Here is a 19578-nt window from a genome sequence, read left to right on the forward strand (position 1 = left end):
GATGACCGGGCATCATTAAAAACAGTAAAAAATAGTCCTCATGCTCTGTGGTAATACTGTATAGCTCTCAGGGATGGGGAAGTGTGTAGGGAGTTCTGCCTTTATAGTATTAGGACATTTCCTAAGAAAGCCCTAGCGTTTACCATGGTATGGACTCCTCCACTGCCACTGTTTTCTCAGCTCTCAGTGCCATACCCCATCAACCCCATCTTACTGCTGCTACTTTTTAACTATCTTGCTACAACAAATGCATAAAGAAGTTAATAAACTTGTACCCATTTCTAAGTCAATAGACTGAAACCTAAAATTATGTATCTTGTGATAGCCAAATATGTCAAATAAGTGGCTGTTAATATATGAGGAAATTTTTTAGACTTTTAAATTATTTTCAGTTTGACTGACTTGTGTGGTGAATAATACATTCTTTTATTTTCTGTTTGTATTGATCTGGCCATTTCTATATGTTTGCATGTATCATTAAGAAAATAGTGTTAGGAAGTTAAAAATGTGCAGTCTGTACTGCAGCCAAGTTTGGGGTTGGTTTGAACTGGAATCTTTGCAAATAAATCTTGTTGGCTTTAGTTAGTGTTCCCAAGAAATGTTGAGTGAAATGCAAGGAATATACAGTGGCTTTCTATACTTTTGATTAGTGTTTAACAGATTCCCACAACTGTGATTGAATGCTTTTTGTCCTAGGTGAGCAGTCATTTGGGATTACTAGTTGGAAAAGCCTGGCTCATGTTAGGATAATTATTGCTGATGTTAAACCTGGTTTAGTGAACCCTGGAAGACTGGACTCTTGTCTCTTCCCTTCTCACACATACCAGCTGATAATTCTGAACTATTTGCAGTTCTTTGCTCACAGACTTAATGTACACCTATAATGTAGTGTAACTGGTGAATACAACCTAACTTATGTTCATCATATTTAACAACTCTGTGAACAGAATTTGTGGTAATTAAAAATAAATGTCTATTTTAGCCATAAAATCATCCTCATGAAAAGAAGAATATGTATTATAAAGATCTCTCTACCTGTTCTATGTACTGAGCAGGTCTGGTCCTGTTCTCTTCAGGGGATATTCAGTAAGCATCTACTATGTGCTAAGTACTTTGCTTCCTTCTGGGCCCGTAAGAGATGGGGATGGTGGGGGAAAAAATGAGTAACAAATTTACGAAATGTACAGAGGGAAACAGACACATGATTTGGATATAGGATTGAATTTAACCTGAGCATTTCAGAGAAAGGTAGTGATCTTGAATGGTGAGTCACCAGGTATATAAAGGTGGGAAGAACCTTTCAGGCAGAAGGAACTGTGTAAATAAGGGTACAGTGGTGTGGCTTAATAAATGTTGAGAATCGTGACTTCTAAAGAAGAAACCAGACAGATGTGGGCTGTTGTTATCCAGCATTCATCTTCTCGAGGAGCTTGAGCTTTCGTCCTTGAGCACAGGGACGCCATTGAGTTTTAAGCATGGGCATGACATGATCCAGCCAAAGGTCTAGGGCGTTTGGGTTGAGTTTCAGACAAAACTTTGACCAAAGTGGGGAAAATTATTTCTCTTCAAAGTTATTAGGGGAGATAATGTCCCGACTGAACAGGCTAGGGGCCATGGGGTAAGAGAATACACAATTCATACGCAAACATAAAAGGAGCCAATACTGAAAGAACAACGGTTCAAAACTGGGCTTATGAAAAGGGCAGACTTAGCTGTTTCCCCCTGGATCACTTACACTGGGCAGGAGACCTTGAGCAAGCCAGCTTCCCAAGCTCTTCTGAGCCTCAGGTTTCTGATCTAGAAAACCAGCATTGCAGTTAAACGTACCACCGCAGAATCGTGAGGGGATAATGAAAGCTAGACCCTTCGCAGTGTGCCTGAACTAGCAACGGCTCTGCTCAGGAAGGAGTAGTTATTTGGTTGGGATGAAAGGTTTACCAAGAAGTTCTGTGCCAAACACACGGCCTACCAAACCCACACTGGGGGAAAGAGAGGCGGGGCTGGGTGCCTTTTCTCCTTTCAGCAACCTGGTGCAGCTGAAGCCTGTCCCCCTCGGAGTGATGATCGCTGCTGGCCCAAAGGGCCGCCTGGGATCCGCCTAAACGGGTGGGGAGGGCTGGGGGGCGGGGGGAAGTTGGCAGACGCGGGGGAAGAGGAGAAGCTGAGCCCGGGCCCCAGGAGCTCGATGGCGAAACTTTGACGCCTTCTATTTAAAGTCGCGGGGCCAGCCCGCCCCCCGGGCCGGGAACCCGAGCCGCGCGCCGGGGCAGGGCCGGGCCGGGCCGGGGCCAGAGGCGCAGTCAGAGGGAGAACACCAGGCGCGCGCGGGCGGCTCCGGCTCCAGCTCCGGCTCCGGCCCGGCAGAGGCACGATGGCGAGCAGCGACAGCAACCACGCCGCAGAGAGCCCCTTCGGCTCCGACGGGGACGAGGAGGCGACCCGAAGGCCGGAGAGCGACGAGGAAGAGGAGGACGAGGAGGACGAGACGGCCGCCGAGTCGGAGGAGGAGCCGGACGCCAGGTAGCGTGCGCCCCTCTCCTGAGGCCGCAGCCCGAGCGCGGGCCCGGCCGAGGGCCTGGAGGTGCGGCCGCGAGGGCAGGTGCTTCGCAGGCCGACTCCGCACGCTTCCCTTTTCTTTCTCTGCGCTAGAGTTCGTTTCCTCCGAGCTCAGCACTTTGTCTCAGGGCGTGCTGCCGTGGTAAGGAACTTGAAGGTGAAGGTGCTTGCTGTCAGCTGGAGTGACAGGCCCGCCTGCAGCGGCAAAGTTCACGACCGCCCCCCTTCCCTCCTTCACTCCCCCCTCCCTCCCAGCAACTTGTGACTTGCTGCTCTTGTTTATTCCCGGGGATTTACTTAGGGTCCTGCCTGACCACAGAATGTGCTGAAACGCTCATGTTTGGCCCAAGGCTTAGGAACAATCGTGAAAGCCCGAGCTAGAAGAGAAGGGGGTACGGAGTGGGGGTGGAGGAGGAGAAGGCTGCTCTGGAACCTTCAGATAACCGGAGGTCTCTTGGAAGCCAGCCCTGGACCAGATCGCTATGAGAGGGCTTTAATTTGGTACAAAGGCTTACAAATTCTTTGGACGAAAGAAGCCTGACTTTCAATAACCCCTCTTCTTAAAATCGTGCTTTCCCCCCACTATGGTTCCAAATATCGTTTCAATGAATGTGATTGCAATTAGGTAATATTGTATAAAAATATGGGTCTCCTTCTACTTCCATCTCCCTCCCTCTCTTCATGTACGTCCTAAAATGAGAACAGTAGAAATCACCAGGGAGAGAGTCGTGTTTTGTTTGCTTGTTTTGGTTTTTTGTTTTGTCAGTCAGTCATGTCCTTTCTGAAATCTATTAATATCAGTAGAAAGGCTCTGTAGGTGACAGATCGATGTGCAACGTTTCAGAATGCCCCTCTCAAAGTTAGAAGTTCTGTCCAACCAAAGCCCGCAGAGCTGAAGTTGAAGTAGCCCACAGAGTAGCACTGATAAAGCTGGATGGTCAGTCAGATAAGAAGACTGGAATGTAGGTTACATATTGACCAAGCAATTGCCGAGTGGGAAGCAGGCACAGTCCCTGCCCTCAAGGACTTTATGGAAGAAATTAGGGAGCAATATGGGGAATATGAGTCTATGTGCTAAAGAAATGAGAGGGGCAGGGGGGACAGACCGTGCATACTGTGGAAGCTCAGAGGAGAGTATGTAGATGTGTGACTGCCTTGAGAGGAAGTGGGCATGACCTGGGCCTTAGAGAGTAAGCAAAAGATGCAGAAAGGAGAGGCAGAAGAGAAGGCACCTGCGGGAAATGGAGGAGGGAGTAGGCACCGGTGATTCCCGGGCAATACTGAGAAGGGAAATCTGTCAATCTCAGCCTTTAGAACCTTTTCCCCTAAGTGGCATTGGGGATCCTCATATCTTAGCCCAACTAGAATTTACCACCTAGAGAATTTGAAAACTCCAATGTGAGCAGCTGACAATGATTCCAAACACCACGCTGGGATTCCTTTGCCTTTTTCGGGTAAAGATAGGATTTTTGGGTAAAGATAGGATTTATCTGCAGTAAGTTTCAGCCTGCTCTGACTGCAGGCGGTCAGGTGGACACCAAGGCCAGCGTCGGGATTAGTAGAGTGAGGGAAAACAGGAGGAAATGGGCAGGTGGCTGGGCGCTGAGGCTTTGTAAACCATCACACTTTTACATTTTGGATTTGATAGCGTGAGTAACAAGAAATCAGTAATTCTGAGCAAGATTTAGCTAAGATTGGAAACACATTGGAGTTAGGGGAAGGTTACCGACAGCAGATTGGCAGATTAGAAAGTTGGTTTTCGGGAGGGCTCCTATCAGAGAGACAGTAGCAAAGAGGAAGAAAGGTGTGTAGAGATTGAACCATGGTGAGGGCCAAGGGAAAGGAGATGGCAGGGAGGCTAAAGGTAGAGAAGTGTCAGTGGGCAGGACCTCCTGGGGGAACTGAGAGTCCTGGACTTTTTACTATCTTGAAGTATTGTTAGAAATCAAACCATTTTGTTGTGTGTACGTTTACAAATATGGCCTAAAGTTCTTTTTCTTCTGAGGCTAGAGGTGAGGACTTGGAATATTCTGTAAAGGATGGAAGGTAGGAATGATGTCTCATGGTTCTTCACCCCTTCCTCTTGCCTCTTCTGCCAAAGATTTACAATTATGAGAGGGTCCACTCGCTCTGTGCCAGGCTTAGTGCTAAGTGTTTACGTATGTTTTCTCATTTTAAACCCTCCCAGCAACGCGATGAGATGGCTGTCCTTTTATAGATGAGGAAACTGAGGCTTTGTATAATTTCCTGAGGGTATAAGGCAAGTCATTATAAGAACCAGGAGGTGAGCCTGGGTGTTTCCTCCAAGCCACTGCTGGACTTTCACCACCTGCCTTCCTTTGCAGGACAGACCTTTATGTAGGTGAGACTGGAATGGCTCCAACTAGTTTCTGCCTTGAAAAATTCATAGAGCAAAAGGAAAGACCTCATCTTTTTGCATAATAGTGGAAATTTTCCCCCTTTGTGAATGGAAAAGTTGTTTGCATTTTCTTGGAGGTCAGAACCTTTCTCAGAAGTTAGATTACAAACTGATTTTTTTTTAATTAAGAGGCACATACTAGTAAATAAATGGAAATAGCCTAATAGTAACAGAATGACTATTACATCTATATTATGTGTTATTATTAAGCCATTATTAAAATGCTATTTATTATAGGTTTCTTAAAATATGGAAAGTGTATATATTGAATAGGAAAAAAATGTTCACTGTAAAATTTAGAATGATCTCACTGTAAAATAAAATATGTATTGGGAATAGGCCTAAAAGGTTAGTAAAGTTTCCTAAAAAGTTAATAAAGGTTACCATAATAAACATAATAAAAGGTTAATAAAGAACATTTCAGGAATGGTATATGGAGTTTTCTGTATAGCCACCTTTCTGAATCAAGGGAAAAAAATCCCTTTTAATTATAAAAATGCTTTTCTAGTGCAGACAAGCTCACCATTACACATACCAATGCTTATATCGGATCAGAGAACTACCCTCCTGATGTATCATTTAGTGATACGAATATGATATATGGCATGAAAAAGCCTGAGTGTGAATCCTGTTGGCCATTCTGTCATGAGCAGATTCCCTATTTTGTCTTAGCCTCAGTTTTCTCATCTGTAAAATGGTAGTAATAGTTCCTAATGTATAAGGGATGTATAATGTATAAGGTTGTCATAAACTATGTGAATGTAAGAGTACTTGCCTTTAGTAGGTTCCCAATAAATTTTAGTTTCTTATCTCCCTTCAGATGAATCATCATTGGCCATCAGATGAGTCACTATTGGCCGCAAAGCTATTTCTTCTGCCCACCTTCATCAGTGAGGGGAGCATAATGGTCTCAGTTTTCAATGAGTAATGATCCTGTTCCACTTTGATATGTTCCTGTATTCATTCACTAAACATTCATGGAATGCCTACTGATTGCCATGGACCATGCAAGGTGCTAGAGATACAAAAATTACTAAGAATCCATTACTGTCCCATGGTATTCATATTCTACTTGGAGAAACAGAAAAACATAATTATGTCACTAACTTTATAAGTGATTTAAGGGGGAAAAAAGGTCCTTATGAAGTACCTCAAAGTAGGGAGAAAGTCCTGGAATCCATCCTGCCTGGAAGGATTGGAGAAGGCTTCATAAGGGGCTTTGGAGCAGGGTATTCAATGCTAAAAGTGCCTAGAAAGCTAATAATTTGTGGATATCAAAAAATATTTTTGTGTTGCTAAAACTTCATACCAAAGTTATATGTGAAAAGCATCTCTATAAAACCTACAGGATTTCAGAGCTGGGAGAAGCTTTAGAAATTTCTGTTCCCAGAGAATCCTTTTGCAGATTCAGAAACTGAGTGTCAGGAACATTTGTTCAAAGTCACACAGCTTTTTAGTGGTAGAGTTGGGACTTAATCCAGGTGTCTGAGCTCCAATCTAATGTTCATTAGTTTATTCTTTCAACAAATGTTTATGGATTGATTGATTGATTGATTGATTGATTGATTATTATGTGCCGGACACTTTCTAGGCACAAAGGATATAGTAGCGGACAAAATGAACAGAGTTTCTGTCTTCCTGAGAGTGACTTTCCAGTCTGGGGAGACAAATAAACAAATATGAAATATGTCAGGTGGCAACAAGTTGTATGAGAACACGTGTAGCAGGATAAGGGTTTCGCTGCTTTGGAGAAGGTGGTGAGGAAGGCTTTCCCGATAAGGTGACATTTGAGTGGAGACTGAAGGAATGAGGGTTCTAGGCAAAGGGAAGAGCTGGTGTCAGGGCTCTGAGGCAGGAATATGTGTGGCTGATTTGAGGACACAAGGAGGTTGGGTTGCTGGAGCAGAGTAAGTAATGAGAGTGGAGAGGTGGAAAGGGAGTCTGAGAGGTAGTTGGGTTGCAGATCAGGTAGCATTTTGCAGGCCATAGTAAGGACTTCACATTTTATTCTGAGTGAAAAAGGAAGCTGGGTTCAGTCTACCAAATCACTCAAGGTTTAAAACAAACAAACAAGAAAAACATGGTGGTTGCGGTATTCCATTAAATAGTAAGGGCCCATACATTCATATACTCATTGATATTTTTTGGACATCGACTATATGCCAAACACTGTGCTAAATGTTTCAAATTCACGGTGTCCTGTATGGTGGGAAATATGTAAATGTGCATTCATTATTTCTGCATTTTTTCTGACTGCAGAGCAGTGAAGCTGGACTCTTTTAGTCTTTCTGACAGATCACTTAGAAATTTTTCAGTATTTTTGCTTTGGATCATTTTCTGTTGTTCAGTTTTAATTTCTCTGTTTAAGCACAAAGGATTTTTGCCCCAGCAGTACCCAAAACCTAAAAATCCTCTTGAATTGCAGTTTTGCCAGTGTCTGTATAAAAATAGGTCTGTGTAAGCTGATAGAATTAAAATTATTAGTGACATTTACATTTAAGTAATCATTGTAAGAAACAAAACTTTTGGAAGGTGAAGGGAGTTGGTAAGTGGTTTTTGTTATCAGTACGGAGCACTCTGTTTCCATGTATCTATTTATATGATGGCTCCCACTGCTGTGCTTACCCAGGTGTTTTGACAAGTGTGTCATTTGAGCCAGCCCTCTTTTGAGGTCAGTGGAAAGAGCTGCGAGGGGAGGGGTGACTGCTCAGGATGCCAGAGACGGAGGGAGGAGAGAGGATAAAACAGGCGCTTGGAGCCAGAAACTGAAGAGCTATTTAAGTGTTGGCTGCATGAGCATTACATGCCCTTGGTTAGACTTTGACTCAATATAAGGAATACAGCAAGAGTTGTTGTTGTTTTTTTTAAACAGCAAACCTACTAATGTGTGTGACATATTGACTGTAGAATTTTACAAAAACAAAAGAAATGTATCCATTTCCTGGATATTCTGAATCTGGGCTTAGTGAAAACCTTGACTCAGTGCAGACAATATAGCCAAATTCCCCTTCCAACCAAGAAAACTTAGAGAATCAGGTATAAGAGACGGGATGTGGTCTGTACCTGAAATAGTAATCTTTGGCTTAGTCCAGCATTCTCCAGTAGACATATAATGTGAGCCACATATGTAATTTAAAATTTTCTAATAGCCACCTTAAAGTCAAAAGAAACAGGTGAAATTAATTTTAATTTATTTTATTCAACCCAATATACAAGTTATTATCATTTCAACATGTCATCAATATAACATTATTACTGGTATGTTTTACATGTTTTTATGATAAGCCTTTAGATTTGATGTGTATTTTACTTTCACAATGCGTCTCAACTGCTCCCCCCCCCCCCCCCCCCCCAGCTACATTTCAAGTACTCAGTAACCACATGTGGTTAGTAGCTGCTGTGTTAGTGCAGGCCTGATAATACCTGGACATCCATTAGCTTCCCTGGAATCCACAGAACTGCCACTAAAGTTGCATATGTGTATACAACCTTAGACACTAGGAACATAAAAGTGATTGCATGGCACAGTTCTTTCTCTCAAGGAGCTCACAGTCTGGCACAGGGAAGCAGTTAGCTCCACCATAATGTCATAATGTCATAAGCACTACACTAAAGATATTAACAAAGGAATAGAGAAAAGACATATATTCTTCTTAAAATGAGACTTAAAAGGTTTTGCAGAGGTAACGCCACAGCTGGGCAAAAAGATATTTCAAGTACAATATGCGGTTAGATATTGCCTTAGACCCTAGTTCCAGCTCTCGTGCTGCTAATTGCTCCTCTGCCTAAGCTTTCTTTTTCTCACCCACCCAGAAGCACTCAGCATTTCCAAGACTGAGGATATTTGTTGAATGAATGAGTGAGTGGCATGAATAACTGAATGAATGAATAAGCAAGTGAATGTCAAGTCATCAGACTCCCATGAGAAGCAAATTTAGTTGGGATGTTGAACCTGTTAGGTAGAATTGTGGTACCATTCATTTACCAGGAACTGACAATATCCAGTGACTCTGGAAACACAGTAGCTTGGAGGGGACAGTGATAAGTACGAGGGATTGTTCAATTAGGATGTCTGCAGTCATCATTCCCACCTTCTGTGACTTGTTGGAAAGCCTCCCCTAGGCTGACCCTCCAGCCAGATCATAGATGGGAGGATAAGAATAGGCTTTGCTTTTTGCCCAGAGAAAAGTCCTCTATTAAGGCAACTGGAGTGTATTCAGTTCCAAAATTCCACATCCTAATCTGATAAAGTCCAAGATATGTGGGAAGATTAAATGATGCTACTGTTGTCTTCCAAATTGAACAGCTCAGAGCCTTCTCATTGAGCCATTACTATGTTTTCTTAGTTTGCATATGCTTCTCTTTAAAAATAAATTCACATGGTAAACACATTTACATTCACCACAAATTTCCTCTTAACGGCTGAATTCACTAGGGCACTTAAAATTGTTGATTTGTAAATAAGATTAATTTCCTCCTGTTATGACTTTGTTAAATTAACATTTGTTAAGTGGCGCCATAGGTGGTGCCAGATGGTGAGCCATAGTTTGACAAAAGACCACAAAAGAAATTGCAGTAGGGATCTTTATTACTGACAAGCCCTGGGGGAAGTTCATAGCCACAGGGGAGGTGAAGGCAGAGTGAAGCAGAGAGAAAGTCAAGACCCAGGACACATGCCTTTATTAGGATGAGTGGAGGGCTCTGGGTTTCCTGGGCTATGACTAGATCAGTCAATTTGAACTAAAATTAGTGGGGTTTTGGTAAGTTCCACTGCGGTCTTATCTAGGGGAGGCACTGAAGGTGGGGGAGACTGTTGATCACAAGAACTGTCGGGGAAGTCATATCAGGAACTTCCAAAGGCACGTGACTCTTCAGACTGTTACCTAGGATATGTGCTTGCATGAGGGAGGCTGGTCAGCTTAAGGCTCCCGCAGGGCAGCCACTTGACCAAACAAAATGGATGCCGAGGCCCCAATACCATGGAGTAGCTTAGCTAAGCTCATGACACCTTCACTTTCAGGAATGTCCGTACTATAAGAAAAGAGGCTCATTCATTCAAGAGAAAATTATTGAGGACCTACTTAGAATGAGTGAACAAAACACAATTCCTTATCTTTAGAGTTTAGTCTCTGGAGAGGGCAGCCAGTAAACAAGCAACCTCACCTGTAATTAGTTGAATCGAATGCTTTAGTGAAATGAATTGGGCCTGGGGAGCTGCGGCTGCTAGCTGGGGTTCTGCTAGTACGCCAGCCCATCAAGTCTCAGAGTCTTTGTGTCAGTCTCTGGATCCACCTTGCTAGCACTTCTCTTTCTGCCTACAGAAAAAGATTTCAGTGTCCTGTGGCCCAAGGCTGGCAGGAAAGCCTGGCTGCTGATGGCACTTAACCTTGATGGGGCCTTAGCTTCATTTCCCTGACTTATGTTTCTGATGAGTGAACAGAGACCCAGAGAAGGGAAGCGAAACCAGTATTGACTCAAGGAACAGTTGGTCTATCCCTTGCACTGTCACGTGTTATTTTGAGTTATTTTCTCAATAACTCTGTGATATAGGCATTGTTTTCATCTCCGTTTATGAAAGAGAAAATGGAGGCTTAGCAATACTGAGTAATTTATCTAATGTCAGACAGCTCGTAAGTGTGCTAGGGTTCTAACCCTAGCCTAATGGTTCTCATGAGTTCATTGCCCACCTCAAGATGTATGTCTGTATACACAGTGGACACATATCTGGTCTTTATTAGCTAATTTCTTTTTTATTTGAGTATAAATTAGTTTTTTAAAAATAACTATTTTAATTTACTTCTACCTTTAAAAGCAAAGCATAAAAGACCCAGAAAATCTGCATAATAGCTAATCCTGACCAGCCCCTTAACATATTAAGTTTCCTAGTGATAGGGGAAGTAGATCTTATGTTTAAAAATAGACATTAGGCAATCTAGTGTGATTGAATTTTCATAAGGTCAAACATAGCAACACCAAAATAACTTCTCTACATGCTCTATGGGATCATGTGATAAATGTTTAATAGATAATTACTGTAATACCTTTGTTTAAAAGAATTTGTATTGGAGGGGCACCTGGGTGGCTCCGTCAGTTAAGTGTCCAACTTGGGCTCAGGTCATGATCTCACGGTTTGTGAGTTCGAGTCCCGCATCGGGCTCTGTGCTGACAGCTCAGAGCCTGGAGCCTGCTTCAGATTCTGTGTCTCCCTCTCTCTCTGCCCCTCCCCTGCTCACGCTCTCTCTCTGTCTTTCAATAATAAATAAACGTTAAAAAAAATAATTTAAAAAATCGTTTAATAAAAAAAAATAATAATCTTGTTCCTGGGTGCCAAGACAAGGGCATGGAACATGAGAGGTGACAAGTGGTCTTTGAATTTGGCAAAAATGCAGGTCAACAGAGATAGATTAAGGACAGAAATGCTACCACCTGTGAGAAGGTTAAAAGTTGAAACCTTTCAGCATCTGTTTTAGATTGGATTCCCTTTTGAACAAATCCCTTCAAATGCAGGACCTTACAACACTTTCCTGGGAAGAAGAGGGCACCAGAAAGGGGAAGGTGGGTTCTTAGGAGTAAGAGGGCACCAAAGGCCCACCGAAGTGACAATTATGCTTCCTCGGTCTTGCTCAGAGGAGTGAGTTAAGGAGATTACCCAGGACACTGCAGAAAACCACTTTCTCCAAGACCTCAGCCTCAGATCACTCATTACTCAGGGAGGGAGGGATATTCTTCTGACTCCCTGACTCCAAGAATCCAGGATACAAAAAGAGGGGTGGGAAGGCAACATACACAAAGTTGGCAGTGCTAATATATGAACCAAAATCACTTGATAATAAAATGTATAGTTAAATTGGCTAATAGGATTCCTACTCCGTTTACATACTTTGGAAGAAAATCCCCAGAAACTGACCTAGTTGGCAGGAGATGCAGGGTAACACAGCCTCTGTGGCTGCAGGACCAAGGCAGAGAGGTGTTTGCCTGCACCAAAAACTGGGGCCTTACGATCTGAATAACTTAGGAGAATCAATGGCCTACTTAATCTTAGAAGAAAATGGCAAGAAGTGGCAACCATTTCTTAGAGTTTTCTTTCCATTTCTCTCTGCTCCAGTTCTTACCTGCTGCTCAAACTGCCAGAGTTTCCACCTGTCAATCCCACAAGTTCCCTTGGACTGAGTTTGCATAGCTTAAGAGTTAAGAATCACAAATTCAGAAACCCAGGCTTTAGTAACAACATTCCCTCTGAACAGCCTTCCATTTGCCAGGAAATTCTCATGTAAGTGATTTTCTCCAGGTAAGGGGAACTGCCTTGGGTTCCAGAGTCAGGGTCAGTCAGGTTTGGAGTTGCATAGCAAGCTGTGACCAATTGAAGCAGAAAGTGACCCTATTCGCTGGATATTGGTAGTTGAGAAAATCAGAAAAGAGAGTTTAGATGGCCAGGAACAACCCTTAAAACCATGCTTCAAAACTGGTCTGAACTATGCAACTCAATTATAAAAAGACAAATAGCTTAATTTTAAAATGGGCAAAGGATCTGAATAGACACTTCTCCAAAGAAGATATTCAAATGTCCAATGAGCCCATGAAAAAAGTGTTCAATATCATTAGCCATCAGGGAAGTGCAAATGAAAACCACAAGATACCACTTCATACCTACTAAAGTAACTCTAACCAAAAAGACAAGAACAAGTGTTGGTGAAGATATGGGAAAATCAGAATCCTCATACACTGCTGGTGGGAGCGTAAAATGATACAACTGCTTTGGAAGACAATCTGGTAGTTCCTCTAACTCTCTTAAACATAGAGTTACCATATGACCCAGCAATTCCACTCCTAGGTATATACCCAAGAGAAATGAACAGATACATCCACATAAAAACTTGTTGACAAGTGTTCATAGCAGCTCTATTCATAAGAGCCAAAAAGTGGAAATGACTGAAATGTCCATCAACAATGAATGGATAAAGAAAGTATGATATATTCATACATGGGATATTATTTGGCCATAAAAAGGAATGAAGTATTGATTTGTGTTACAAGATGGATGAACCTTGAAAACAGTATGCTTAGGGAAAGAAGACAGACAGAAAGGACCGCATACTGTATACTTCCACGTTTATGAAATGTCAAGAAGAGACAAATCTGTGGAGATGGAAAGGATATTAATGGTTGCCTAGAGCTGGGAGAGAGATGGGGAAAAGATTGGGGGATGATGCTTAAGAGTGTGGGATATATTTTTGGGCTGATGAGAATGTTCTAAAATCGATTGTGGCGAGGTTTGCACAACCCTATGAATATACTAAAAGCCAATGAATTGTACGCTTTAGTTGGGTGACTTGTATATGAACTATATCTCAATAAATTGGTTTGTTTTTTTAAAGTTCTTGGGTAAGGAAATGGTTGCCATTATTACTGGGCACTAGATGTCACAATTTGTACTGTTGCCACTTTCATACCAGTAACTCAGGATTGCAACAACTGCTACCCCCAGAGAAAATGACGATCTCTACCATTTATTTCATTCATCAGTGGCTCTCAAGTCGGTCTGGAATGGGTGTGAAGATCATCATGGGGAGAATATCTGGCATTGTCACCTTTAGGACCCACAAGGTGAATTCACCGAATGGGAAGAGAGGTCAGATGCTAGACAGTCCAAAGGAAGTCAGATGTCTACTGGAACAGCATGAGACACTGGACTAAGATTTCTTCAGGTTTTGTTACCTGATCCTCAGAATGTTGAATACATGATGTGTGAGATTTTACTTTTTCTATGGATGGACAATGCTTTATTTAAACAGTGAAACAGATCAAATAGTTAATGTAATAGGAATAATAATAAATAATAATTAGTAAATAATAATAAATAGCAATTTATTTGGAAATACAACACAGAGCAATGACCGAGTACAACCATATGAGGTTGAAGTACCCTTTCCCATTAAATATCAGTTGACTCTGACTATCATTGTTTATTCTAGCTTTGACTTTGCATTTTATGATAGTAACAAGTCTTTAATTTAGGCCTCACTGTAACCTGTCTTGCACATCTTGGTATCTCTGCTTTGGGGTTTCAAAGCTCTATTGAAATCTCTCTGTTGCCATTAATTATCTGTTTGCCATTATTAGAAAGTTAATTGCCTTTTAATTCTTTTAGTCTATATACCTAGGTCAGTCCTCCTTTGGGGAATTATGCTTCAACTCACAAGGTGGGCTACTATGACCCTGAACAAGGGGAGAAATGAGACTCAGATTCTCTTTTCTGGTTACTTGGAAATGGAGACACTGATTCTACTTAGCTAGTTTTAGAAACAAAAGGTTGGGGTTCAGGTCTCAACTTTTTGGAGATCTATTCTACTTTATTTTGATCTTTTTAATAATATCTTGGCTTTTATGTTTTTAAAAAATTGGTAGCTAATTTTCCTATTAGTCAAAAAAATTCTAAATTTATTTCTATAAACTGTCCAAGAAGAAATTAGCTAAAATTGCTGAGCATAACTTGGGGTCTGAGTTGGTATCCAGAAAAAAAAAATGCGATTTAGAACTAAGTAAAGCCTATCCGTCAAGGTAGGGAGCCCAGAGTATAGAAGATGGGTGGGGAGGAGATCCCATATAGATGGGAAGGGTAGAACTCTGAGTGTAGGATCACCCAAGTGGGTTTCTAAAACCTTGGAACAGTCCACTCAAAATAGAGCCCAAACAGGGAATGTTTCAGTCTCAGAATTCTGCAAGCACACCTATTGTCTACCTAGGTGTAAGAGGGTGAAAGCCCTCTGAATCTATCCTGTCACTCAGGAAGGCCTCCATCCTTCATCAAGGCAGGTCATGCCATCTGCCAGAGGTGAGATTGTATTGCTTTCCCCGCCCTTTCCCTGTGTTCCCTGGAATATAGAGGTATTGAAAGAGGGAGAAGCAATAAAACACCTTTTCAGAAAGCCAGGATCCTCTGCTTTTGTTTTTGGTTTATGTCTTAATCTCCTTGGGAAATAACTGTTTGGAAACATAAGAACTCCAAGACAATCGTGTAGACTCTGGGATTGAAGGTACCGTTTGGTAGCAACCATGTTGGGCCATGTGCAAGAGAAACTGAGGAAGCCATGCTAAAGGAGAGAGACACAGAGGGACAAGATTCATGATGGATTTCCTCTTTCCTCTTCCCTGTGAGGCCTGGATACATCTGCCCTTGGATTCCATGAGAAATCTCTGTTTCCTTCAGATAAGTCCTATTTAAGTACTTTTTCAAAGCTAGCTTGAGAGAATTTGTTCCTTGCACAAGAGTGTTTTAATCTCTTCTTAACATTTCTAGCAGCTATTTTTTTTCTCTTGCAGACCTTGGCTCCATATGTGCCCTTCCTCAGAGCTATCCAAAAGAACCCCTTAAGGTGGAGTCATGCCCCACTTTTCCAGAAATGCTTATTTCCCCCAATCAGGAATCTTTTGGACATCAATGGCTACAGTATTGAAACCCATTTGACCATGAAGTCCATTCAACCTTCATCAGTACAACTTACTCCAGCAAAATTTTAAAAGCCTGCTTCAGACCTGGAGAAACTCATCCTTCCCATTCACATGCCTCCCTATTGCAAATATGTTAACTCTGTTGAACACAGGGTTATGGACCTAACACCAACTCTAGCACATACCATCCAGGCGCTGGGAGCAAAACATTCATGATCAATCTCGGATTGACCTCAAGAGTCAGAGTCCCAGACTGTCTTTGAGTCTCTCCTGGAGAGTTGTTAAAGCCTTAGCAGAAGTTCTCCAGTATATACTGGTGAGAGCTGCATGACCTCTTTGAGCCTCACACTCTGAAAGTTGTGGGTATGGGGAGGAGTAAGTGAAAATATGAACGCACCAGGATATCACAGGCTCCTAGAACAGAGTAGAGTGTGAAGGGGTGTCCATTCTTCCCCCTGCCTCCCTTCAATATGATCTGTCAGGACCCCTTGACTCGAGCAGTTTTATGGGACCATGCTGCCGTCTAGCAATGCTGCTCTCCAGTGCCCACTCCTCACTTACACCTTAATTGGGTGTACTCCCAGTTGTACAAATAACTCTCCTTGATTGGTGCTTTGTTTTTTGTCTTAAAACTGACAGTGAACTTCAGTCTGGACTACACCTATCTCATTAGTGTCTTTTTCTCATTTCCTCAGGGGGTCAGAAAATGTCAAAAGCTTTCTTGTTAGAAAAGTATTTGAATACATCTCAGGGTTTCATTAAAATATACTAGTTCTAAAGCTCCCTGCAATAATTGTGAGCTCCAAGTCAGAATAGAGCCAGGGATGATGTCCCTGCAGCCACTGGGATGTACAGTTGGAACAGCTCTGTCAGCACAGTTTGGTGAATGGCTTTTCTCTCAATTTAGGTTTCAACACGATCATGGCATTCTAAAAAGGATTTCATTCTTCATTTCTGTTTTGTTTAGGGTCTGTGTGTAATTTTTCTTTGGAACACATAGCACACACTCGTAGATGTTGACTGAGAGCATAAGTAACGATTGAGCAATGCAGGGAACAACAACCAGAAAACTCATCAATTTTGCTTCGTTACACTTTACAGAGATAATCATTGTTAGAGAGATGCCTTCTCTCTTTACTATTTATAGTGTTATGAATCAATCAAAGTGGATTTATAGATCCTTAAAGTCTGGACTTTACAAGGTTAATTCAACATCAGAAAGGAAAAGGCAGAGAACGAACATATGGAACACTTGTTAATTGCTAAGTATTGTACAAGGCATTTTACACATAGTGCAATGCAGCTGCCTTAGGAAATACATTATTAATTTCCATGTTAACTGATGATGACCTTCAAGCTTAGGAAAGGTAGAAGAAGTAATTTGCCCAAGCTAGTAAGTGATGAAGCCAGGATTTAAACTCAGATCTCTCTGGGATAAAAAATGTTATTTCTACCATTACCCCATCTGTCTGTATCGCATTGACTCAACGCTGTGGTATATACTAAGGTAATGAGACTTAGTTTGTGTTTGAAGAAACTTAATGTCAAATAGAAGATGCATAGTAAATACTAATTGTAATAATGCTAAATAGCAGTAAGTAAACACTGTGGTCGAATTATCAGAGAAGTACTCTGTGAGCAGAGAATTCCAATAAATCTCAAGTACTGTATTTCATCTGAGAGAGTGAGCTCACTAACAACTAGCTCAGTCACATTTTGATTTTCTAAAAACAACTCTCAAGACAGGGCTCACATGGTACACTGTGTTGATAAGTGTGGGTAAGGACAGAAGGCTCTTGTACAGGCTGCTGATAGGAACACAGCAGGGATAAACCTTTCTGGAGGGAAAATTGGCAATATGTATAAAAATCCTGAAAAACTAAGTTTGACCCTCAAATTCTACTTCCTAAGGTGTTATTCTAAGAAAACAAGTGTGCAGAAAGAGATATATTTGAGGATGTTGTCATAGCATTTTAAAAAAATTTAAAGTTATTTATTTTGAGAGAGACAGAGCATGAGCTGGGGAGAGGCAGAGAGAGAGAGGGAGAGAGAGAATCCCAAGCAGACTCTGTGCTATCAGCCCAGAGCCCAATGTGGGGTTTGAACCCATGAACTGTTAGATCATGACCTGAGCCAAAACCAAGAGTGGATGCTTAACTGACTGAGCCACCCAGGCACCCCAACATTTTATTTTTATAATTTTTTTAATGTTTATTTATTATTGAGAGACAGAGAGAGACAGAAAATGGGCATTGGAGGGGCAGAGAGAGGAGGAGACACAGAATCCGAAGCAGACTCAGGCTCTGAGCTGTCAGCACAGAACCCAATGTGGGGCTCAAACTTACAAACTGCAAGATCATGACCTGAGCCGAAGTCAGACGCTTAACTGACTGAGCCACCCAGGTGCCCATCATTTTTTTTTTTTTTTTATAATAAATAGCAAAAACTTAGAAATAATCTAACTGTTTGACAATAGGGTATGGGGTAAAGTGTTATATCCTGTGATAGAATGCCATGTTAGCCATTAAAGCTATAGACCAGTAGTAGCTTTGAAAGTTTGATCTCACAGGGTGTTCTCAAGATCAAAACTGTTTTCATTATAATACGAAGACATTTGCATTTTTCACTTCCATTCTCTCATTAAAGTGTAGAGTATGAAAAGTTCATTGGCAATTTTATTAGAATCCACATTGTAACTAATCTTTAAAACACTACCACTTGTCAAGTTTGGGTGTGGTTTAAAGAAAAATACCCACAATAGTCTGAGAATTACTCCTCTCTTTTTCCACTACCTGTCTGTGTGAGGCTAGATTTTCTTCACATATTTCTTTTTTTTTTCTTTTTTTTTTAAGTAGGCTCCATGCCCAATGTGGGCTTGAACTCACACTCTGAGATTAAGAGTTGCACTCTCTACTGACTGAACCCACTAGGTGCTCCTTCTCATATACTTCTGCTAATGGAACATATCTACATTTTGCATGCAGAAGCAGATAAGAGAATTCAGCTGTCTTCTGTTAAGCCAAACATTAAAAATATTTGCAAAAATCTGGGGCACCTGGATGGCTCAGTTGGTTAAACTTCTGACTCTTCATCTCATGGTTCCTGAGATTGAGCCCAAGACCCTGAATTAGGCTCTCTGCTGCTAGCGCACAGCCTGCTTGCATTTCTCTCTCTCTCTCTCTCTCTCTCTCTCTCTCTCTCTCTCTCTGTCTCTCCCCCTCCCTCCCTCCCTCCCTCTCTCTCCCCCTCCCTTTCTCTCTGCCCCTCCCCCACTCATTCTCTCTCTCTCCATCTTTCAAAATAAATAAATAAACTTTAAAAAAGTTTTTGCAAAAATCTAAAATAATGTCACTTTTATCACTAAATATTTTTGTTTACATTGAAAAATAGAATTTTTTTTTGTAAAATATGTTACTGATGTTGACATGTAAGAGTTACCTTAATTAATTAATTAATTTTAATTTTAGAGAGAGAGAGAGAGTGCAAGCGAGGGAGAAGGGCGTGGGAGAGAGAGAGAATCTTAATCAGGCTCTACGATCAGCACAGAGTCTGACACAGGGCTCGATCCCACAACCCTGGGATCATGACCTGAGCAGAAATCAAGAGTTGGATGCTCTACTGATTGAACCACCAAGGCACCCCAGAGTTATTTGATCTTAAAATGAATTAATAAAAAAAAAATTTTTGTTAATTGCTAATATTATACTTATCAAAAATACAGTCTACATAAACAAAAGCTTTTTGAAGTTCTCAGTAATTTTTAAAAGCATAAAGTGGTTTTGAGACCAAGAACATTGAGAATAGCTGTTGGAATAGAATATAGCATGGGAGAATGTTCAGAGTACATTTTTAAATTTAAAAAGCACATTACAAAGCCTACCATTTGTGTAAAACAAACAAACAAACAAACAGAAAGACATCTCAGGATAGAAGAAGAATAAAAGAAATACACCAGTATATTAAAAGTAATCGTCTTTGAGTGTTGAGATTATTGATTAGTTTCATTTTCTTTTGTACTTTTATGTTTTCCCACATTTTCTACAGTGAATTTATATTTGGCAATTAGGAAAATTTTTTATTTTTAAAGACAGAGCATCAAAATCTTGACTTTTTACCTGAATTCAAATGAAGAATAGGGAGAAAAGTATTAGCAA

At 41.3% G+C, this 19578-nt stretch overlaps 1 protein-coding gene across 2 annotated transcripts in view; it reads left to right on the plus strand.

Annotated features, from left to right (window-relative positions):
- Positions 1 to 2242: 2242 nt before the first annotated feature.
- Positions 2243 to 19578, plus strand: part of CMYA5 (cardiomyopathy associated 5) — an 89808-nt gene continuing 72472 nt past the window's right edge. For both annotated transcript variants that reach the window (XR_007150192.1, XM_047849103.1), the window contains exon 1: positions 2243 to 2520. Coding sequence is in view for 1 of the 2 variants with exons in the window: in XM_047849103.1 (XP_047705059.1) it covers positions 2372 to 2520 (149 nt within the window). In the remaining variant the exon portion in view is untranslated. The remainder of the gene's footprint in view (positions 2521 to 19578) is intronic.

This window comes from Prionailurus viverrinus, chromosome A1 (genome assembly GCF_022837055.1).
Source record: "Prionailurus viverrinus isolate Anna chromosome A1, UM_Priviv_1.0, whole genome shotgun sequence".
Classification (NCBI taxonomy): domain Eukaryota; kingdom Metazoa; phylum Chordata; class Mammalia; order Carnivora; family Felidae; genus Prionailurus; species Prionailurus viverrinus.